Consider the following 25,595-nt stretch of genomic DNA (forward strand, 5'->3'; position numbering starts at 1 on the left):
GTAAAGCCACACACAGGGCTGCTCGGGTAAGATCTGTGTTACATAACTCACTCAAAAGATAAGCTGTGGAGAAGAAATGGACCATTCAACTCTGAAGTGAAGTATATGAACAAACTCCGGTGGTCTGGGAAATCAACGTCTTTTCAACAGATAATTAAAAAGAAAGTATATCAGCAAATCTTACATTCCCAGGCCAATTCAACAACAACATCTCAAAATCAAGATCATTGTTCCAATCTATAAAGATTTTGTCATGTTGGCCAATAACAATCTGTGCCAATGGGTTGTGTAACCTTCCAGGAATCGAACCAATGCCATATTTAAAAAAAAAATAAACAAAAAAAACCCCACTGAAATGCTTAAAAGATAACGGCCAAAGAATACACTATTCTAAGTTTATTTTAGTTGCAGTATATAAAAAATACCACAGAAAAGAAAAGTAAACCCCCTGTTAACACACCCCATTGTCCTCTAAAGCGCAAGCGTGACTCTATTACAGACACCATGTCAGTGCAAATAATAGCAGTCCTTTGACCTTTAAAATAAAACATATAGATAAAAAGTCTGTAGACACCTAACCATAACATTGGTTTCTGCTTTTTGAACATTACATTCCACACTTACTCTTCATGTGTAGTTATTATAACCTCCACACTTCTGGCAAGATGTTCCAAAGGTGTTAGTAAAGTCAGGTACTGATCAAGGCTGTGGTGAGAAGATCTGGGGTTCATCTCAAAGGCGTTCAATAGGATTAAGGTCAAAGTTCTATCTGTATCTATTCTTTGTACACATGGGCATTGTCATACTTTGGTTAAAGTGTAGGGAAAATGTAATGCTGCCACATTTAAGGGAATCCTGTAAAATTTTGAGCCGCCAAAATTTTTGCTTAGAAGAACAAAAGTTGGTGGAGGAACCAAGCAGGGCTGAAAAAGTCAGGTGTCCCAATGCTTTTGCCTGTATAGTCCAAGGACATCTAACACTTTCCTGATAACTAACCTGATATACTGTAATCCAAACATTCCAAAAGACCAAAAAAATGGCCAATACTACACTATATGAACCAAAGTATTGGGACACCTAACCTTTCTGCAATATGTGGTTCTTCTCCAAACTGTTAACACAAAGCTGGAGGCAAACAATTGTATAAGATGCCTTTGGTTGAGTTATAATAAAATTTTGCAATCGCTTAAATTTGGAAACTGAAACCAGTTCCAGCATTGCATTGACCCTGTGCAGCTCCATGAAGATCTGCTTTACATGGAAGAGGAAGCTCTTGAGTGGCCTGCAAATAGAGCTCTGATCTCATCCCTACTGAACACCTTTGGGAATGAATTGGAACACTGACTGCACCCCAGGCTTTACTAACACTCTTGTGGCTGATGAGCACTACAAAATCTTGTGGAACATCTACCCAGAAGAGTGGAGGAAATTATAAGAGCAAATCGGGACTAAATGTGAAATGCGATGCTCAAAAAGCACATACCGTACTTATGACCAGGTGTCCACAAACCTTTGGCAATACAGTGTACCAATAATAAACCCAATAATAATTTGGGCAATAGCAAGTGCACAATGATAATGTTTCCAAAAGATAAATTGCATGAACAAAATGTTGAAGATTAAATTAAATATACACTAGTATGTTGTCGAGTTTATGGCCATTGCAGCCTCAGGTCTTCGGCCCTTTGCATGTCCACCTCAAGTTTCAACATGTTGTTCAGCACGATCTGAAATGTTTTTCTGCTGTTGTAAAGAGTAGCTATTTGAGTTACCATAGTTTTCATGTGAGCTCAAACAGTCCAAAACAGCCCAGAAGACTATTCGCCTCTGATTTGTCTAATCAACAGGGTGTCTCAGCTTACAGAACTGTGACTTGTTGGATGTTTTTATGAGGGTTTCCTGAACAGATAAACTAGCCTGAAAGGCTACTTGTTTGATCTACTCAAGAAATATATAATTTATTACATCAAAAATTCATTCTCCTCAATTATTAAAATCCTTTCAATGTCATTGACTACTTTATCCACCTTCCTCTTCTTTTTCTTCCATCCGCTTCCTCATCAAGTCAAGAAGCTTTTATTGTCATTTCAACCATATAAAGCTGACGAAGTACACAGTGGAATGAGACAACGTTCCTCCAGAACCCTGGTGCTACAGAAATCAACATGGAGCAACATCACACAACATAGAGCTACATACTTGTACTATTTAACTCATCTGTCTTCTCCTCTTCATCATTACAAATCATCATCCAGTCCTTTTCTCATTAGCAATTCGAAACAATTGAGCAGTTGCGGTTTGAGGCTCTTCTACAGTGAAACAATCATGAAAGCCCTGAGGAGCCATTTAAGACCACAACCTTGCCATAACTCAAAGCCTTGCTCAGGACTATAATTGCCATGAACAGCTTTGCACTTAAACATGCATCAATGAACAGTTAATAACTTCAATAAAATAGACTTCAAGATGAAATGAATGAATATCGGGTGTCACCCGAATGAGAATAGTTCTATATTTAGTCTCCAGGGTTTCTGAAAGCCAAATCTAAGACTTTTTAAGACCTTTTTCAGACCATTAAGAATAAAATCTAAAACCTATATTACAACAGCAAAAACACGCACACAAATACAGCGTTAGCAACTGTCCTTAACTGAGCCCTAAATGTTTTTTTTAAGCCAAGCATCGCTAAACTTGCACTCCCACATAGCTGAAAAATAAAATTAGTTTTTACGTCTGTGATGCAATCCAAAAGAGATTCTTGATAAAAAACAGAAAGCTGATTGGCTGTTGCATGTTGGTCTCATTTGTAGTCGTAATACAGCGAATTACATTTGGACTAGTGAAAAAATTACTTTTAAACACCAAGGAGAAAAAAGCAATAAATTCTAAAGTGCAGTGGGAGCATTTCAAAAAGCTTTAACATAGGTAGCGTTACATGAACATTGGAAAATTCAGACCAGTTTAAAATGATTTAAGACCTAAAACAATTTTTAAGGCCTAAAATCTTAGACTTTTTAAGATGCTGCAAAAACCCTGTTCTCTCAAAAAACCTTTCTAGAATCATCTCTGAGTTTTTTATTTGCTGCTGGATTGCACTTTTTTATTGATAAGTTTACGAATTTCAAATGTGTATTATTTGTTTTTCATAAATTTGCGCTCACTCACTTTGCTGGGGAAGTTTTTGTAAGCAGACTTGGCACAAATACTCCACATGTTTGTCGTCATATATTAAATACAGCATAACTGGACGTCATTAAAGCACCTGAGCATATCTGGCTTAATTGAAGATACTCATTACTAGTGACTGTGAAAACATAATACTGTGTCAATGCTTCCCTGATGTAACTGATTTTAGTGTGTTTTGACCACCCAAATGAGGATGGGTTTCCTTTTGAGTTTGTTTCCTTTTAAGGTTTCCTTAATCTCAGGAAGTTTTTTCCTGCCACAGTCACTATCGGCTCACTCATTAGAGATACATTTACAATGATAAGGAACAAACTTATAGGCACTAAACTCATTTACTCTTTTATACAACTTCATTACCGCTTTATCTCTGCAAAGCTGCATTGAGACCGTTTCCACTGTTAAAAGTAGTAAAAAAAAATAAAAAATGAACTGACCCCCCCTTCTAAAAACAGTTATAATATTAAGTGGCAAGCTGGGTGTGAGTGGCTCATATGTGTCTTTGTTAATCTTGTTCATTTCTGTTGGCTATAAGTCGTCTGGTAACTTAAAAATTAGTACCAAATTGGGTAGTGAGTAAAAAAATATATAAATAAATCATCTATATATTCTATTATGACAATGTCTTTTATTAAAAAATGCTCCACAAATGAACCGTGTATCATTATGTACTACCCCCTTTCGTGATCAAAACTTCTTCTTCTTATGATTTAGAAAATCAACACGTTTAAATCCACCGTTAGTGTGAAGGCTTCTTTATTTAGAGTTAATAACGCTTTTACGGGTGTTAGATTTGTGGGAGTGTTAAAAGTGCTGTAGATTGGAAGCTGAGAGTTCAGATCTCACTGCTTCTGGCATTTCAGACAAAGCCGAGAACTTACTAAACCGTTCACAACCAATGACAAGGTGGCAATAAAAAAAAAAGAAAAAAAAAAGAGAAAAAAGAAAGAAAGACGGTTCCACGTGAGGGCTAGCAAACAAAAACTCCAACTATGCTTTTCTGACATCCAAAAGAAATAAAAATCTAAATTTCTAGAAAATACTTACAATATTAAAAAGCTATCATCCTGGATTAGCCATTATCCTAGTTTTCTCAAGTTGATGAGGTTAAATAAAGTGTGATTTCATTTTATTTGATTTCACTATGCTGGGTACAATCAGAGTCTACAAAAATAATAGATTTACATTTGCTTCAATACACCAATTTGTAAATATATTGAACTGTCACATTAATTAGATCCTTACTTACCCCGACATGGAAGTTCCCTATGAAGTAGTCGAGGTTCGCCTGGATGAAGCTGATGTTCTGAAGTCCGAGCTGTGAGCTTCTGTCTCTTGCTCTAACAAGAGACTCTTCTTTGTTTTCAATAAGAATGATCTGAGGAATTTAAAACAGACTATATATAGGAAACAGCAACTCTTCATCGATTCAGCGTTTTATTACTTAATCGTGAAGCCAAGCTACGCTTTCAATAAAACATTATACTATTTTCTCCCATTTCTGACAACAAGGTCACCTGAGCCTGAGCGAATACACAAGCCTGACACGTCACCGAGCCTCCACTCTATAGATGTGTGCAGAATTTCGTCTTCATGAGCCGACTCTGGCTACACAAAAGAAGCAAAGTGATGCAGGACTTACCTGACACTGAGGAAGTGTGTACCCCAAAACAATCCCAACGTGGCCCTGAAACGAAACGCACGAACAAAAGAAATCTCAAGATGGGGCTTTCAAAGTAGTGCCAGATCAAAGGCCGGCCATCAGAGCCGAGCTCCATCCATCAGAGTATTGCCCTGCAAGCCTCAACGCCTGTGAACTCCACATGAAAGACCGAATGCAGACATGACTGTTGTGCACGGCATAACAAGACTACCCAATGGCTTGTGAGTACACGTGTCCTACACAAGCTGTACAATGTGCAGTCCTCCAATCAGTCAATCGTACGAGGCAGAAGCACAAAATCATGCATAGAATTCTAGAGCTTCAGCTCACATTAAAATCAGAATGAGAGAACATTTTTATTTTTGTGCCTTAACCATGGAATGGTTGTTGGAACCAGGTGGGCTGGTTTGAGTATTTTAGAAAATGCTGATCTCCTGGAAAATCTCACAACAGTCTCAACAATTTTTACCAATGGTGCAAAACAAAATTCAGTGATTTATGTGGAGAGGTCTGTGGTTTCACATTGGTTTGATTTGCCACGAAAAATATAGTAACTAACAATCAAATCAGATGGTCTTTTTCTTCAACTGTCGCTTAGTCTGGGGTCAAAGTTTATACTTTGCTGGCAGAAGTATACACTACTCATGTAGTGTTGCACTGTTGAAGCCCAACCTCATCATGTTCTAATGCTTTTCCGCTCACCACTATATATGATCATTGTGTATATGTATATATACAGTGTATATATATATATATTCTGTACACATACATACATTACCAGGCATATATAACATCATATATAACATCATAACATTATGACCGATGAATGAATAAGACTGCTTCTTCATCCAGTAGGTGGGATATTAGTAGGCAGCAAGTGAACATTTTGTCCTCAAAAAGTTTAACAAGGCCCAAATTGTGATGTCTAGACGACTGGGTCAGAGCATCTCCAAAACTGCAGCTCTTCTGGGATGTTCCCAGTCTGCAGTGGTCAATATCAATCAGAGGTGGTCCAAGGAAGGAACAGTGGTGAACCAGAGGCAGGGTTATGGGAGGCCAAGGTTTATTGATGAATGTCGGGAGGGAAGTATCCCAAGCATGTGTGGTTCGATCCAACAGACGAGCTCCTGTAGCTCAAATAGCTAAAGAAGTACTGTAAATGCTGTTAATGCTCAATGGGTCAGAACTGTTATGAAAGCAAAAAGGAGGACCAACACAATATTAGGCAGGTGGTCATAAAGATATGTCTGATCGGTGGCCAAAATAGCAACATAACATCCACGGTAATGCCACGACCCAAGATCATCCAATAGTGCACCTTCTTCAATTGTTCCACAGGCAGTTATTAAGCTGATATGCACATTCTAGATGCTTTCAGCAGTAGACAAGGTTTAGCATGGGTACGCTGACAGCTATGCAGCTCTATACTTAGCAAGCTGTGATGCACTGAGTGTTCTTAAACTCTTTTTTACAGATGCGTGTTACAGTAGCTCTTCCATAGAATTGAACCAGACAGGCTAGGCTTCACTCATAAAACACATCAGTGAGCTTGGGTGCCACAAATCTGTCACAGGTTCACCGTTTGTACTCCTTTGGTGCTCTTTTATTTGATATTAAACACCCGTACCACTTTAGAAATGCTCTGACCCATGAAAATTTGCCCCTTATCAGTTGCTCAAGTCCATACACTTCCCCATTTTTCCTGCTCCCAACACATTACCTTTAAAAACTGTCTGTTCATTTGCTGCCCAATAGATCCCACCTGCCTAAAAAGACAATGTTTTTTCACTTCCCCTGTCAGCGTGGTTTGTGTGTGAGTGCAAGTGAAATATCGAAATAGACCAAATCATTTTTTCCATACCAGCACAAAGACACAATGTGTGTCGACCCAACAGATGCATCTGTTATATTTCAAGAAAGAAGAATAAATGCTGACTTACTCCTCCACTACAGAAGTCAACTATAGTGTGATCAGGTCCAGCGAGCTCCTTCACCATGGCGACCAGGTTGTTCAGCTGCTGCCGCTTACGTACAGCTCGAGTGTCTGACATCTTGCCTGAGAACAACAAGTGGTAAATGACTCACCACTAGAGCTTTACAAAACGGATAAAAAAAAATAAAATGACATGCCATGAAGCTTTCAGAGATTGTGGGAGCAAGAAAACTTTTTTCCTGTACAATTGCACTCAAGTAAGATAAAATAAGTACAATATACCAACATTTTTAGCAATGTAAGAGCAACCATGGTTTGAATTTCTTTTTCTTTCTTTTTTTTTTTTTTACATATACATGTATTTATCAAAATCATCTTGTGCATGAGCATACAAGGAATTTGTTTTTGATTTACAGCAATCCAACAGTGCACATTTACACATACAGGTATTGTACAGCAGTGCTGGAGGGAACAAGATATAGACAAATATAAACCTGATAACACAACGAAATAACCAAGCCTAGAAAACAGTACTTGATCGAAAGTAGCAGTGTAGTGCAGGGATTGCTTAGATGGTTAATAAAAACTCTTGTACATAGGTTTGATATTGCACAAAAGTACCGTAATTTCAGGACTATAAAGCGCATCCATGTATAAGCCGCACCCACTGAATTTTACAAATATTTTTATTTTTAACATAAATAAGCTGCACCTGTCTATAAGCTGCAGGTGTCTACACTGATGTACTTTACAAAGGCTTTAACGAAAGACATGTTACACACAGTGTAACGGGTGAAATATGTTGCGCTTCCTTTAGGAGCAGAGCGGTATTTTGGGAATAGCCTGCCACTGCATTTTCCGGTATTACTGCGTGGGAATATGTCCTTATTATTTTCTGATGCTGATTTCTAAGTTTTTTTGACTAACCCTTAACGCTGTTGCCAAGAAAAATAAAAAAGCACGAGTTTTGGAAACCTGTATGTGCTTATATGATTTGTGTTGCAACTGGAGTTAGCGAGCTCTCCCTTCACCCAGACTCAACGCGCTACAACGGCTTATATCTAAACAGTAGCCTAAAAAGAAAGTCATTGTTCACTGTCTTCCTCCTTCCTTTCACAACTATCTCTCTCTCTCTCTCTCTCTCTCTCTCTTTGGCATTGTCGTGCGTTTACAAATCACTTGATGGAAGTTTTTTCTCCCGAAGCCGTGCAGCTCAGAACACAGGTGAGGTGCGTTTTTTCGTTTCCGTTCGGAAATTTCATTTGTCTAATGTTATGGGGCTCCGTTTTTTGGCTTGAAGTTTGTGAAACCGGGAAAAACCCAGGAAAAATTCATAAATTAGCCGCTTCGTTGTTTAAGCCGCAGGGTTCAAAACGTGGGGAAAAAAAGTAGTGGCTTATAGTCCGATATATACGGTAGTGGAAATGAAGGTACTGTAATAGTAAAATGTCCAGTACACACTGGTGTTATGGAGGACTGTTGAGAGTTTTTCTTTATTGTGAGTGCAAAACTAAAAAACACTCAACTACAGAATTAGAGGTAGAAAAGGGCAAATAAATAAAAGTCTTATAAAGTCTTTCGGGGTTAATTAGCTTACACATTTCTGTTTGTCTAAAGAACAAATAGCAGTGGTAATCTCTCGAATCAAGTTTTATTTAGATAATAGGTACAAAAGTTCATTAGAAGAAAAAAAAAAATCACAATTATATAATGAGCACTTTCGCCTTCTTTCAAATCAGTATTTGTCTCTTAATTGTCTCATTCTCTATTGTACACACACGTAGAAATGCATAAAAAGATTAGAAAAGAAAAAAAAGAAAGATTTTCTTGAACAGAAAAAATAAAAGCAATTACATCTTCAGTGTTGTATTTGGTGGAAAGGATTGAAAGAAGAGCAAACAATGTGCTTTATCAGGAATCAAAAGGAAGCGTTGAAAACAATGATATGAAGCCTAGTTTCGAAATAAAGACGTTTTAAAATAGGTATTCGGAAGTTTGTGTGTGATGAAACAAAGCATGTAAGGAAGATATTGGTTTAAAAAAATTTAAAGGTTTCTATTTTTCCCCCAAAAATTGTCATTTAAAGATTGAATAAATTTCATGGTGATAAACCTTATATAGCTTATTAGCAGTGTATAATCGGAGTAAGACTAGAATATAATGCAATATTTTTCATAATACTCACATACCCATGCAGAAAAGCTGTCTGCAAAGTTTACAACAAATACTTACATAAACTAAAATGTAAAGGAACTTTTAATCTGAACAAACATATGTATTGATTGTGTTTTTTTATTACAAAATAAAAAAAACTTCATCAATTCACAGCCAATGGCAGGGTAGTGTGTTGGAAAACTGTTCATTGTTTATTTAAAAACATCACATTTTACAGCCATTTCTCTGGTCGCCTAGTAACATGTTGACGTCACGTGGCGTCACTGGCCCCACCCCCTCGGACGAAATGGCAATACCAGGCATGTGTTGTATCAGAACGTATGACAACTTGATCTCTGAAAGTAACAAAGTGTCGACACTGGTCTTCATACACAAAAAAATAACTACTAATTACAACAAAAGCAAAAACACATTAAAACCTGTGATTTGTCTTCCAGCATGAAAACTAAAATCTGTTCGTATGGAAGATGATTTTTGTTTCCAGACAAATTTGTATCCCGATTTGTAAGAAACAAAATAACATCCTGGTTAGAAAAGAACATTTTAATCCGCGATGCAGTACAGAAACTCACAGTTTTTACTTTCAGAACAAGCAAAACAAATACCGTATTTTCCGGACTATAAGCCGCTACTTTTTTCCTACGCTTTGAACCCCGCGGCTTAAACAATGAAGCAGCTAATATATAGATTTTTCCTGGGTTTTTCCCGGTTTCACAAACTTAAAGCCAAAAAACTGAGCCCCATAACATTACACCAATGAAATTGCGGAACGGGTTCAGGTGAACCAATGAAACTCTTTATATTAAATCAGATGCGCTCCCACTGAATCGGGCCGCACCACATCATAAATATGGATGATGTTCCTCTGATGTTTGACCTGCCGCTCACTCGGACTGTCTACAGGAAATGCGAATCATTCGTCATGCTGAAAACAACCGGGCATGAAAACACACACTTCACCCGTGTTCTGAGCTGCACAGCATCGGAAGAAAAGCTTCACTGATGGTGATTTTTAAACGCACGACGATGCCAAAAGAAAAACTCCAGAGAGAAATAGTTGTGAAAGGAAGAAGGAAGACAGTGAACAATGACTTTCTTGGTAGGCTACTGTTTAGATACAAGCCGTGTAACAGACACTGCCTGCAGCTTTATGTCGTGGTATTCACTCCACTTCTATACATGTGAACAAGGCTACTGAGAAACCTCTCATTTAGCAGTGAGTACTATACAAAAGCAAGCCTTTTCTGCAGTCAAGGTGGGGCTTCTCTTTTATCAATGCGTCATATAGACCCCATAGCGCCCATAGCAATCTAGATTATGCGCCTAGAGAAATGTAAAAAAAAAAAATGACACCTTTCCTATATCAATCATCCGTAAGTGAAAATGAAGGCAGCGTCACGTCATCATCTCCCGAGTCACACATCTGATCCATCTCCATTTCCTTCTACGCTCTGAAGAGCATTCTCAGGGCGCACTAGAATATAAATCGCAGTGTGGAAAGAGGACAGTGGGCCGGGACGACATGCCGAACAGAGTAATAATTATACAGCGAGAAAAGGCCGAAGTAGCAGCTGTGGAGGAGACACAAGTTAATGAAGTAGCCAAGAGATAGTAGAGAGGTTTTGTCAGTAGGTATCACATCACAGCTGAGAAGCAAATAACCAAGGCTTGATTGGATCAAGATTGGATGTGCAGCTCCTGAAAAATTCACAAATCCCCCCACCCCCCAAAAAAAATAAAAAAATAAATGGATCTTATTAAACTCACAGCCATATTTTCCTTCATGCTTGAATAATGTTTAATCCAGGGACCCTGCATTTTTTTTTAAATTGAGGTCCCTACTAAACAAGTGGCATGGGAAAAACTTGAAGAAAGTTTGAAGAAACAAAAAAGAGCATGAAAGAGAAAGTGTGTGGGAGAGAAATCTTGAGTCTAAAAATAAAAAGATAATAAAAAGAGTATGTCATATAACTACTCTAAACAACCATGGTGGACAGAAAAGCATGGAAACTGTTAAGTGAGTTTAAACAATGATTAGAATAATTTTAGGTTACTTGTCTGTCTAGAGTTTAGAAAACCAACTCTCACCTTCAGGTTGATAGCCAATGCTAAGTTACACTATATGTGTGCATGGTGCTCTGTAAACAGTGGTGGACAAATCATCAAATCATCATTTGAGCTAAATGGTAAACGGACGCCATCCCAAAAATGCTTATTTATGTATACAGTACTGTATTAACATTTTACATCTTTTTATAAATAATAATTATATTTTGCATTAATAAATTTGATTATTTTAATATAAAACTCCTTAAAAACAATTCTCTACAAGTTTTTTGGTCTATCGTGCTCTCCACAAAAGAACGGGAAAATCAGCAAAACAAATTAGTTATGTGGCATAGTATAAACCGAGGGTGCGAGATTCGAACCGTGGAAAAACGGGGGATTACTGTATTCTAATTTCTTACCCAGTATTCATTTGATAGACTCCATATCCAGATTGTGAGGCAATAATTGTGAGGGCTATGGGTTACTGATCAGGAAAGTCAGGGGTCACACCCTAGCTACTACCAAACTGTTACTGTAGGGCCCTTGAGCAAGGCCCTTAACCCTCTGTGCTCCAGCGGTGCCGCAGCAAAGCAAAACTGACATTAGAAAAAAGATCTGTGGACCACCAGAAGAAGCGAAAGTTGAAGCTAACATTAATGAGGAAACTAACTGGATTTTTTGTTCATTGGAATTTGATTTCTACTGAACTGATAATAAACAGGGAAATCCGTTACAAGTAAAAAGTAGGGCACAGTCAGTACACCTTGAGAACATTCTCTGTTATTAAACTAAAACAGATTTAGACTCATCACTTGAGGGAAAAGACATCAGCCACCACACGTGTGCCAACAATAATAATCCATTCAATGATGTTGATTAGATGGCTAAAATTATGTCCTGATTGGCTGAATATCAGTGGTCCATATAATTAGCATACCCCCAACCCCCTCCACTACCACCACCACCATCCAAAAATAACCTAGTTTTGAGCAAAGAACTGTCAATTATTAGCAAAAAATTATCAGATTTCATACCCTGATGTGATGTGTTAAGACAGGATCGTTTCCACCACCCTCACACTGCCACAAACTCTACCATTTCGTGTGTGATGGAGCATTTACTGAAATTGGTTTCTCATTTGAAAGGTGAGAGACGAAAAATTTCAACACTCTCGTGAAGTTTATTAATAATTGTGCTTGCAAGATTATAACATAGCCATGGCCCGGGCGCATCGATTCTGCAGATGTATTCCAGGCCACAGCTTTGCTTCCCACAGCAGTCTCTGATTTTCAGTAAAATGGGCCGTTAGCAAAAAAAAAAGTTAGCAAATGAGGTACAAACCAGCAAAAATGGCACGGTGAGCTTTCCGAAAGCGGAATACGCCATTTAATGAATAACGAGTGTGTGGGTAGTGCTGGAGGTGCCAAGTTGGAGTGTGTGAGACAAAGTTGGAGAGCTGAAAAAGGAATGAGGCAATCCCCCAATGCCTGCCAATTCAACTCCCACAGGAACACAACACATTAGCATGGATCAGCGCCCAGTTTCAGAAAGGAAGCAGGACATACGGAACAGAGAAATATTGAAGACGAAAAAAAAAAGAAGAAGAAAAAAGGGAGAAAAATAATCGGTTCTTTAATTTGTTGTAATTCTCTACTTATTATCGCTCATGCAATTTATAAAACGGAGCATCGGCGGATATCAAATTAACGACCGCGTTCAGTTTTTAAGCAGATTAATAATTCAGAATATGAATTCATTTAAATGTTAATGAGCCAATATTCTTACAGTGCAGCAGACAGCAAATAACAGCAACAACACGACTGTTCACATAAAAAAAAAATCACAACACAAAACAAATGAAATATTTTATTAACAGTTATATTAATCAGTTGATTAAAATATTAATTAAATAAGTGAATCTTTCTAGACTTTCCATTTTCTAAGGATCAACAAACCTTGACCATCTTTCACACACCTCATATGGGCGGGGAATACAGTACATATATGTTGCGTTTATTACATTTTTGATTCTAAATTAAAAACAAAAAGTGAATTACAATGCTTTTCAAATTGTTTTACTAATAATGAAAGCACGAAAGGAGGAAAACTTCATTTTTTCAGTTTCTGTTTACACACAAATGAGAGATCGTGACTTATTTGATTTATTTTTTGAATCATTTAATCGCAAAAAGTGTATTAATCAAAATCTCACTAACTAATATGAGCAATGCTCTAAAGTGCACGATATTTCCGATCTAACATCCTAACCTGGAAGTAAAAGGAAACGTTTTAGGAAGAGCTGTCCTGAACCGTCTGGAGCCGTTTGCGCTAATGCTAAGTAACGGATATAATCGAAAAAAAAAAACCATTACAAAAAGCAGAGAAAGGGTACAAGGTGGGGCGAGCTGAGGTTGGCGAGGCAGAGCGAGGCATGTTTGGGTCTGCTGTGCAATGAGTGTGTGAAGATTTTGTGTGCAGCAAAAACATCACCCATGTTGCTTTTTAATTCTTTTTAAGAAACATCTTATTTTAATGTCACTTGTGCAAAAAGCTTACCGTTGCTATAGTAACAACTTATTTACAAAGACTTGAATATATGCCACATAATCGAAGACTAATAATAAACAGATTTAAAAAGCCTGCTGTCATTTACTTCCAGCTGTATAAGACATGTTATTAATATCTATAAAAGTTGCAGTCAGTCAGTACGTTTTCCTCCCTGTGAAAGTCCTCAAGCTGGAGGTCTTGGCTTTATGTAGTTTTTCAGCAACATGACAAGCTTAATTTTTTTTGTATTATTTACTTAAAAAAGCAATTTAGAATCATGGAGAGAAACAGGAACTGCTCATTATACTTCTTAAGCATTTTAAAGCCTTTCCAAAGTGGCCCAAACATTCTGCATCTCAGTGACTAAGGTTGTATATGTGTGTTTAAATGTGTGTGTGTGTGTGTGTGTGTGTGTGTGTGTGTGTGTGTGTGTTGTACTGCCTACTTTCCACTCGAGCTACAGGTGGTGAGAAGCAGATTTTCCACAGATAACAGCATGCACGTCTGACTCACCTCACCTGTGGGTGCGTGAGCTTTGGCAGAGTGTGAGTAACAAGAGAACCTTACTTACAGCAGCTTCATCAGCTTTTACAGTGTTTTTGGCTGCCTCATATTTCCGCCTTGTCAAAGTGCATTTAAAAACAGACGTCAATTTTACAGCGTATTGTTCGGACAAGCGTCGCTCATTAAACATTTACTTTCAATATTTCTTTTGAAACAAATTACTAGAGCAGATGGGCTTTTGACAGCACACACTGCGCACCTAATGAAGAGTATTATGTTATAACAATAAGATGGTAATTAAATACAAATTAGCACGATTTAGCGAATTCTTTAGAAATAATAGCTATTTTAAATGTCACTTCATTGATTAATGGAAAAAAAAAAGGGAAACTTATTTGTAACTTTTTTCCATTTTTTTCACAATCAAAATGTACTACATGTGTACCATATTTTCAAAGTCAAAAAATTGATTTCAATTTTCCCAAATATATATATATTTTTTAACAAAGTGACCTATAAAATGATTATCTGAAACGTAACAAACAACAGGAGAAATAGAGCTCCAAAGCTGGCTAAAATGACCGATTTCCACCGCCTTTTCTGTTGTCTGAAAGCTAATATAAAGCATTTTAGACACTTTTTAGATAAACTGTCCTGCTTTGGGACAATGTCCATTGTTTAAGCACTATACAAACAAACTCTTTGTGACCCAATCACTCATTGTTTTCCCATAACAGCACGACTTACTATGATTTTGTACGGAATCTTTACCTTCCAATTTCTTTCTCCTTCTCAGGTAAATAAGTTGTGCATATCATGAGATTATATCACCCAGTCATACAGTATTTTATGAAACAATGCTCGGTTAGTTACAAATCAAACAATTAAACAAAGTGCCACACTGAACATCGCAAAACCACTTTATAAAATCAACAGTAGAAGTAAACGCTTATGCAAACATGCTATTTCCAGCGTTGTTCTTAAGGGACTAGCAGTACAACGTTGCCCTGCAGCTCCTGTGCATTTGGCATTGGGCCACTCGCTTCTTCATTCCCTTTTCCGCTAAAAGCTAAGACCAGTGTTCTTCAGCCCTAAAGTCTCAGAAGCTATGCGGGGGATTAGTCAGACCTGCATCCACAGAGCAAGCAAACATTATTTTTGTCTCCTCGGAATTACAGATCTGTCAACATAAACCGGCAGGACAAGCGCGTGTGCCTACCTGAGCCAACAGGAACCGTATATAATTAACTTTATTAGACAGCCATAACTACAGCTCTGTCTCCATCCAGCTCATCAAGCTTTAACGCCTTGTCAGAGGTGAGATCGTGCCAGGCGCCGATTCGTCACACGTTAGGGCATTAAAGCATTAAATGAGACTGAGATCAGGGTTCAAATGTAATAAAACTGGCCTGAGTTAATAATTCAAACACAATATGGATTAGTACATTTTTCAGTAAGAAGAATGTATTGTATGTATGTATGTATGTATGTATGTATGTATGTATGTACAGTACAGACCAAAAGTTTGGACACACCTTCTCATTCAAAGAGTTTTCTTTATTTTCATGACTATGAAAATTGTAGATTCACACTGAAGGCATCAAAACTATGAATTAACACGTGGAATTATATATGGAATTATATACATAACAAAAAAGTGTGAAACAACTGAAAAATGTCATATTCTAGGTTCTTCAAAGTAGCCACCTTTTGCTTTGATTACTGCTTTACACACTCTTGGCATTCTCTTGATGAGCTTCATGAGGTAGTCACCTGAAATGGTCTTCCAACAGTCTTGAAGGACTTCCCCGAGAGATGCCTGGCACTTGTTGGCCCTTTTGCCTTCACTCTGCGGTCCAGCTCACCCCTAAACCATCTCGATTGGGTTCAGGTCCGGTGACTGTGGAGGCCAGGTCATCTGGCGCAGCACCCCATCACTCTCCTTCTTAGTCAAATAGCCCTTGATGCCTTCAGTGTGACTCTTTTCATAGTCATGAAAATAAAGAAAACTCTTTGAATGAGAAGGTGTGTCCAAACTTTTGGTCTGTACTGTATGTATACCTTCAGTGCATATATCTACTGTAAAAACTCAAGACACCACAATCAACTACAACGTTTTTGTTGGCAAAAAACGCATTTAGGGTAAGAAATATTTACTTTTTGCAGCATTATGGGTTGATTTTGCTTTTCTCTCATTCAATAAAGTTATACAGGTGCCATCAAATGGACCTCTAAAAAACTACACTATCATCAATGAAATTCAAGTCAAGTGGCAAACAAGGCTGTATGTTTGGAGTCATTGTCTTCACAAAACATTCCTCATCTCCCCAGTTTTTTTTTTTTGACTTCATGCATCCTGGCACATCGGTCCATTCATTTTTCTTCCAAGTATACAATATGCCCCAATACTGCACCAGTGCTGTAGACAGAAAATGTATAAGCAGACTCTACTTTCTGAGGCAGCTCAGGTCCTTTAATGTTTGCAGCAAGATGTTTAACCGGTCTGTGGTAACCAGTGCAGTCTTCTTTGCAGCAGTATGCTGATGGGCTGAAGGAGAAGAGCGCAACAAGATCGATCAAGGCTGCTCACTGGACACACAGTAAACTCACAGGCATTCTGGACAATAAACAATAAACCCCTCCATGAGCTTCTTACAAAACAGCAGCGCTCCTTTAGCAGAAGACTCATTCTGCTCAGCTCTAAAAAGGAACATTACTGAAGGTCATTTGTCCCAACAAGCGATCACACTGTACAACACTGCACTTAGCCAGTTTCCGGATTAGCAATATTTCAGTAATATTTGTCAAACAACCACTGTTTGCAACCGTACACACAGCAACTTGCAACAATGCTATTCCCTCTTACTGTTACACTGCTTACAATGATTACTTAATGCTTACACTTTAATACACCAAGTCTGCTAGTGTATCAGCAATGTTTACACAAACCCTCCCACATCACATGCTCACTGTATCTGTATCCATATCTTTAGATACTTATATATTTCTTTGGATACTGTATATCAATATGTTTATATAATGAAAGAAGAATAAGATGGTGGAAACTGAAGGAGGAGATTGTAGTGTGAGGTTCAGGGAAGAGGTCAGACAGAGGCTCGGTGGTGGTGAAAAGGTGTTGGATGATTGGGCAACTACTGCAGAAGTGATGAGGTAGGCAGCTAGAAAAGTACTTGGTGTGTTAGAGAAGTAAAGAAAAGAGTGCAGGCAGGGTGGAGTGGGTGGAGAAGAGTGACAGGAGTGATTTGTGATAGTAGGGTATCTGCAAGAATGAAAGGGAACGTTTATAGGACTGCGGTGAGACCTGCGATGTTGTATGGATTAGAGACAGTGGCATTGAGTAAAAGACAGGAGATGGAGCTGGAGGTAGCAGAGCTGAAGATGTTAAGGTTTTCGTTGGGAGTGACGAGGATGGACAGGATTAGAAACGAGTTTATTAGAGGAACAGCGCATGTAGGACGTTTTGGTGACAAGGTGAGGGAGGCGAGATTGAGATGGTTTGGACATGTGCAGAGGAGGGACATGAATTATATTGGTAGAAGAATGCTGAGGATGGAGCCACCAGGTAGGAGGAAAAGAGGAAGGCCAAGGAGGAGGTTCATGGATGTGGTATGGAGACGGATGACCCGCTGTGGCGACCCCTAATGGGAGCAGCCGAAAGAAGAAGAAGAAATCAATATGTTTATATTCTTATCTTTTTTCTGTAATGTAAATTGCTTTAGAAAATAGTTAACCTACTATATGCTGCTCCTAGATAGATAGATAGATAGATAGATAGATAGATAGATAGATAGATAGATAGATAGATAGATAGATAGATACAGTTATCTATTAACCGCATTATAATGATTACAAAGAGCTATTCAGTAGCTTAGTTAGTATAGCCTCTTTGCTTAAATCCAAAAATTAGAGACGACATGCATTTATTTGTTAGTTTCTACAATATAAACCATTATGAATATATATATAATGTGTATATATATATATATATATATATATATATATATATATATATATATAATGTATATATATATATGTATATATATATATATATATATATATATATATATATATATATATATATATATATATATATATATATAAATAAAACATTACGACATTATAACATTATGGCTAGTGAAGTGAATAACACTGATTATCTCATCATTAGGGCACCTGTTATTTCCTTTGAATTTATTAGGCAGCAAGTAAACATGACTTCAAAGTTGACGTGTCAGAAACAGGAAAAATGGGCAAGCGTAAAGATTTGAGTGAGTTTGACAAGGGCGGAATTGTGATGGTTAGACGATGGCAATTTTTTTTGTAATAAATTTTATACAGACTTTTTAATCGGTATAAGTTGTGTGTTGCGTGAAAGCTGCTGAATAGCTCTTTTCAATCATTAAAATGTGCTTAACAGTAGTGATGGTCAAATTATTCTGTGAATTAATTCAAATATCAAACACGCTGCACACGGAGAGAGAAGCGGATAAATGCTCAGGAATTATATTACATAACAAAACCCTCTCACTGTAGTCTGGTAAATAGTAGATGTGCTTTAAAACCTCAGGGAACCAAAAAATCTATGATTACTTTCTAAGTAGGCTGTTGGTCTTGTAGACATAAAATATGCAGTACACCGTATAAATAATTGGTGAATTTTTCAGTGCCCGCATTTACTTTAGCAGAATTTCACAATCCATAGGCAGGCACTCCACATAATCAAAATCAAATAAGTCATTAAATAAGCTGTTATTTAACAAAGGACATTTTGTGGTTGAATTTTTCTTTAAGTAGATGTGTATGTATGGAAAGAGTCGCTAGTACTTTGGAACAGTCGTAGAAGTAATTTTACAAAATACCATTGTTGTGTGTGTTTCAGCTGTTTACTGTCTCTTCATGAGGCTTAATGATGTTAGGAAATGGGCTCTATACAGGGGTCATTTCATTTCTTCCATGTCTGCTTGCTCTTCTTTTTTGCTGAAGATAGTTCTTTATGGCTATATTTTCTGGAGTACTTGTCATGCTGTTGCATAAAGTTGAGCCTGATTAGATACCTCCTTCATGGTATATCATGACAAATATGCATCTAGACTTCTCAGAATGGAGGAGACCATTCACTCTTACCAAATGCTCAACTCCATTTGCAGAAATGCAGAGCTAAGCCTCCATTAAACCACCACCATGCCTCACTGTCACCTGCAGATGCTCATCCAGCCCTTCAGCTAAGCAAAATATATATTCCCAGAGCCAAAATATCCTGTAAAATTGACTCATCAGAACATCTAGAGCACCTGCAGCTATAGTTCCACACACCACTTCTTGATCTTTTGTGCATAGTTAAATCAGTTTGGCCTTATTTCCATGCCCGAGCATTTTCCCCCATGAAGGCCACTTCTGATCATTTACATTTACGACACTTGGCAGGTATCTTGGAGTTTGGAAAATTGACTTACAAAAGTGCTTTGAAGTCTCTATCAATAAATGCAGGGCCTGATACTGGTTCATTCAGCAGTACACTAGGAATACCGTCAGGCTTAAAACTCTGTTGGGAGAGAATACAAGTAGATTTTTATTTCAAAGAAGTGTTCACTGAAGTACTGCTGGAAGATCTTTAAACGGTTTCTGACTGCAAGTGACTCAGCTGTTCGAACGTCAATTGGAAGTTCATTCCATCACATCGGTGCCAGAAGGAAAAAAAAACAAAAAAACGAGTCTTAATGCTTGTTTTCCATGTACACTGAGAGATGGTGGGATGAGTCGAGCAGTGATTGAGGATTGGAGGGAGTGAAGGGTGAAATAAGTGCTGTGAGCTAAAGAAAAGCTGGTCTGTTTTTAAGTTTGCATTTAAGTATTAGTGTTTTAAATCTGATGCAAGCAGCTACAGCTAGGATTAAAATTTTGGAAGGTTGAAAACAAGTAATTCGCCTGGATTATGGATCAGTTATGGAGGTTCCAAAGGTTGAATGTCCTTCAGACACAGACCTACTGATGTTGTAAAGGGAAAATTGACGTTTTAGATTAACAACGCATAAAGAAAATTGCAGTTGATTGTCCAAAGTTACCCCTGGGTGTTGACCAAATGTGACCAAAGATGATATTGAATAGTTGGAAAAAAATTTCTTCAGACTGTAGATGGGTGTATCAGGGTCTCACTGGTTTGTCAGGTCTAAGCTAAAGGTACTGCGTGACACCTTCCAGCTGTAAAGAGATGCATAAATGATCCTCAGCACTGTTTCTAGTCTGTTTCTATGTGTTTCTACACAATAGTACTTCTGGAAACATCTGCCTCCCTTGATACTGTTGCATGTGCCAGCCCACGATGGCTTGTTACTCTGCGCCATCTTGTCAAGGCGTCAAACGTTTTAGATGCCTGCAGAAAACCTCACCATATTAGCAGAGTATGCCTGGTAATCACTCAGTATTATTCCTCCTACACAGCTGTTATTGTTTCAGGTAATGATTTTGCTTCAATCAACATGTTACATTGTTGATCCATAGCACCTGTTTGGTCTTCATGCCAACAAAATCCTTGACTGGGTGGAATTGCAAGTCCCCAGCAGAACTGATGCAGCTTTAAAAGCAAAAAAAGTCACAGGGAATTCTGATCTGTTCACATCTTTTGGACTGTTTACACACCTCACATGTTGTGCATTGATAAATATAACCAATTCACACTTATATTTACCTTACTGACACTGGAATCTCCTTACATGAAAATAATGCTATTTGTTTTCTTATTAGGCTTCGATTATGTAGAAGGCTCACCTTATCAGTTTTTGTGAATTGAGTTGGGCTGTTACTTACAAAAGATGATTTTTATAGAACACAATTTTCGATAAATCAATATTTTCAAATCAATACATTTCTATTTAAATATTGCTATAAAAGATTAAAATATCTCCTTTATGCTCACTAATTCATCCAGACTTTGTTTTATGGTTGAAAGATACGCCATATACTTTTATGGCATTTGGTAACCCGTATCTCATTTAAATAGCAGTTGGGAGTTAAAGGCCTTCCTAAAGTCCCAGCAGTGGCAACATGGTGGTGCAGGGATTTGAACTCTCAACCTTCTGATCTAAAGTCTAACAACTTAAACACTGACCTACCACTTTCAATGGACCAGTTTTTAAATTAAGAAGCTATTCAGAGTCATTTTTGGGCAAAACTGCATAACCCAAAAGAAAGAACACAGAAAAAGATATACAATTGATATGGAAGGTGAACGCAATACAATATCCATAGAATATGTTGAGAAATTGCAAATATAACTGGCTCGAATGATGAATTAATTGACTTTTGATTAGTTTTTACTACTTGTTCCTGTAGTATAAACCATCATCCCTGCCTACAGCACTGCTAAGGCTTTAAAACTCCTGAATCATCATTTCAAACATTGATTTAATCTTGGACATCAAAAAAAAAAAAAAAAAAAGTATTACCAATGTTCAATCATTCTGACCTACATGAAATGGTTTCTAAATCTAGCCCCAGGTGCTCACAAAATCCAAAAGGCCTAAAAGAAAATACCATGTCATTCTGAAGGTCATTGGAACTTGTGTTGAGGCTTTGAAATGAAAGGTGACTAGCAAAAACAGATTAGTGCTGAGAGATTGAACTGATGATGTTCTTCTAATCCTAACATAAAAAGACAAAAAAAAACCCTGTCACTTCACAAACCTCAACTTGTCCGATTGATCTTCCCAACATGCCGTTATTCAGTCGTATTCGGTAAATGCATCTCATGAATCGTTTGACTGATGCAGAGGTATGCCAGAGCAGCGTGTATTTAAAGCCTTAAAACCAACCAACAGTAGGAGATTTGTGCCTAATTGGATGCTCTCTATAGTCGGCTAAAGGTTAAGCGATCTGCCTGTTTCAACTCAGAGAAGATCATTAGATGAAGAAGGCTTTCACTCACGTAGAGACATGACTACATTCAACATCAATCACGAGCTGCACTCAATGACTTCAATCCCCCTTAGACTAAGTAAATACTAGTATCCTTGAAGATAACTGAGCACTAGGATGAAGTGTAATCCATCATGTCAAATGAATGTAAGAAGAAGTTATTACCAAAAAAAGGTGTGCAATTGTATTTATATACTAAAACTAAAAATAGGAGTGACATATAAGGAAGCAAGTGAACAATTGGTTTTTGAAAGTTGAAGCGTTGGAATCAAAGAAAATGGGCCAGCATAAAATAATGAGTGACTTTGACATGGGTCAAATTATGACGGGTCAGAGTATCTCCAAAAATGGCAGTGGGTCACCACCTACTATGAGAGCTAATGGGCACCCAGGGCTCATTGATGCTTGTGGGCATTGGAGGTTTGGGGCGAAGACTAGCACATTTGGTCTGTTGCTACAGAAGAGCTAATATAGCATAATTTGTTCTTCTTTCGGCTGTTTCCGTTAGGGGTCGCCACAGCGGATCATCCGTCTCCAAACCCCCCCCTTGTCCTCTACATCTGCCTCTTTCAAACCAACCACCCCTCCTCCTTGGTCCTCCTCTTTTCCTCCTTTCCATCCTCAGCATTCTCCTACATATATACCCCATATCCCTCCTCTGCACATGTTCAAACCATCTCAATCATGCCTCTCCAAAACATCCTACCTGCAAAATGCCTCAGATAAAATCATTTCTATAGTTGTATATACTCATCACTCACAATTAATACTACAGCATCTTCAACTCTGCCACCTCCAGCCCAAATTTGTTTAAATAGGTTGGCTATGATACAAAATCTACCAAAAAAACGCATGCTGCATATAAGACAGATGGGTCAGAGAACCCATGCTGACCACTGTCCTAGTGCCCTGTCCAATCAACATGCAAACACCAGTAATAAACCACGGAAACCTCATGACATTCATGTGTATGTTACTTTGACACGCACCACCTACTTAAACATTGCTGCAGAACAAGAACAACCCTTCTTGGCAACAGCATTTTTAATAACAGTGACCTTTTTTTAGCAAAATAATCCCAACAGCACTGCAAAAAACTGTTCAGGAATGGTTTAAGTAACATGACAAAGTGTTGACTTGACCTTCAAATTCCCCACATCTTAATCTGAAGGTCTTGTTGCCAGATACCACAGAAGAACTACAGAAATCTTGTGGAGTCCATGCCTTGATGGGTCAGAGTCGTTTCAGTGGGATAAAGCGGGACCACAATATTAAGCAAATGGATTTAACTTTATGGCTGATGAGGGTAATTGTGTTTGTTTTAAAAAATGACCATTTTTATAGTAACAACTGTAAGGCTGTTGTGAACATAGTAAAGCTCATCAGGAACCAAGAATAATATCAAGTGCATATATATATATATATATATATATATATATATATATATATATATATATATACACACACACACACATACACATACACATACACACACACACACACACTGTATTTTCCGGACTATAAGCCGCTACTTTTGTCCCACCATTTGAACCCAGTGGCTTAAACAACAAAGGGGCTAATTTATGGATTTTTCACAAGCTTCAAGACAAAAAAACGGAGCCCCATAACATTAGACCAATGAAATTGCCGAACGGGTTCAGATGAACCAATGAAACTCTTTATATTAAATCAGATGCGCTCCCACTGAATCGGGCCGCACCACATCATAAATATGGATGATGTTCCTCTGACGTTTGACCTGCCGCTCACTCGGACTGTCTACAGGAAATGTGAATCATTCTTCACGCTGAAAACAACCGGGCATGAAAAAACACTTCACCTGTGTTCTGAGCTGCACGGCATCGGGAGAAAAGCTTCACTGATGGTGATTTTTAAACGCACGACGATGCCAAAAGATAAACTCCCGAGAAAAATAGTTGTGAAAGGAAGGAGGAAGACAGTGAACAATGACTTTCTTGGTAGGCTACTGTTTAGATACAAGCCGTGTAACAGACACTGTCTTTTGTTAAAGCCTGTGTAAAGTTCATTAGTTTCAGTGTAGACACCTGCGGCTTATAGACATGTGCGGCTTATTTATGTTCAAAATAAAAATCTTTGTCAAATTCAGTGGGTGCGGCCAATATTTGGGTGCGCTTAATAGTCCGGAAATTACTATATGTATATATGCAGTATATATATTAATGAAAATGGAGCATCTTTGTAACGCAAATCTAAATACCTGGAAGATGTGTGAAAATCAGGACTGTTTATCTAAACAGTACATACATAGTGTACCATTCTGAAATAATTAAATTAATCCCTTATATATCACAAGATGCTGATGTTCCTCTTTTAATTCCAGTGAAGGATAAAATGCAAGCTGAATGTTCCTTTTTAAAGCATATACCAAAAATCACCTCACACATCCCGGAGGAAGAGATAAGGGGAAGCCTGGACCAAGGGCAATTCAGCATTTAACACAGTACCCTGAGCAATCTGTTACGAACACCAGTCACTGGTTTTAAAAAGTGCCATTTACGCTGCCATTAGCACTTTTTACATCATGAACTCTGGATTCTGAAACGGAAAGCAATCGTCTGAATGACACAGGTGAGTCCATTTGTGAAATGTCACGGGCCTGTGCCTTCGTGATTACATGGTCCTGAAGTAACTACCTACACGTCGGGGACGCTGTGGTTCTAGCCAGAAATTTCTGGCCAGTGTTTTGTCGTGAAGTCTGAAGGGCTCGGAAAAGAAATAAGAGCCAGACAAGATGAGAATCGAACGAGTATAAATGTGAGTGCCAGACTCAAATACGCTCAATAGCCAGTTTCGTAGGAACCCTTTCATACAATTATCCAATCAGTCAATCATGTAGCAGCAGCATAATGCATAATTCATGCACATGCAGGTCAGGAGCTTCAGTTCATTCACATGTAATATCAGAATGGAGAAAAAAAATACATGATCGCTGTGACACTGACCGTGAAATTGCTGTCGTTTTTTTTAAAAACCACTGAACTGAACTTGAGATTTTCACTCAGAGTTTACACAAAATGGGTCAAACATGCATACAAGCCTCTATTGATTCTGCAGGCTTTGTTGAAAAAAAAAAAAAAAAAAGTCAGAGAAGAACAACCAGACTTAATCAAACTCAAATTATAGAAAAACAAATAACCACTCTTTACAAACACGGTGAGCAGAAAAGCGCCTCAAAGCGCACTTAACAACGAATGGACTATACATGCAAATGGACTATAACAGCAAAGAAGCTCATTGGAATTTGCTCCTCTTTGTTAGGAACAGGAATCTGAGGACCCGCTGTTTCTGTTAATTTTGGAATAACAGGAATCTGTTAATTTTGAACTTAAATATGCCGCACCTGTCTATAAGCCGCAGGTTCCTACACTGAAACTAATGAACTTTACACAGGCTTTAATGAAAGACAGTGTCTGTTACACGACTTGTATCTAAACAGCAGCCTACCAAGAAAGTCATTGTTCACTGTCTTCCTCCTTCCTTTCACAACAATTTCTCTCGAGAGTTTATCTTTTGGCATCGTCGTGCGTTTAAAAATCACCATCGGTGAATCTTTTCTCCCGATGCCGT

The 25,595-nt window shown here is 37.9% G+C and overlaps 1 protein-coding gene across 1 annotated transcript in view; it reads right to left on the reverse strand.

Moving 5' to 3' along the window:
* Positions 1–25,595, reverse strand: part of gstcd (glutathione S-transferase, C-terminal domain containing) — a 144,163-nt gene that overhangs the window by 35,252 nt on the left and 83,316 nt on the right. Inside the window, 3 exon segments of the mRNA XM_046876495.1 lie at positions 4,433–4,561; positions 4,826–4,870; positions 6,787–6,902. Of these exon segments, the coding sequence (XP_046732451.1) occupies positions 4,433–4,561; positions 4,826–4,870; positions 6,787–6,902 (290 nt within the window).

The sequence above is a fragment of the Silurus meridionalis genome, chromosome 2, assembly GCF_014805685.1.
Source record: "Silurus meridionalis isolate SWU-2019-XX chromosome 2, ASM1480568v1, whole genome shotgun sequence".
NCBI classification, from domain to species: domain Eukaryota; kingdom Metazoa; phylum Chordata; class Actinopteri; order Siluriformes; family Siluridae; genus Silurus; species Silurus meridionalis.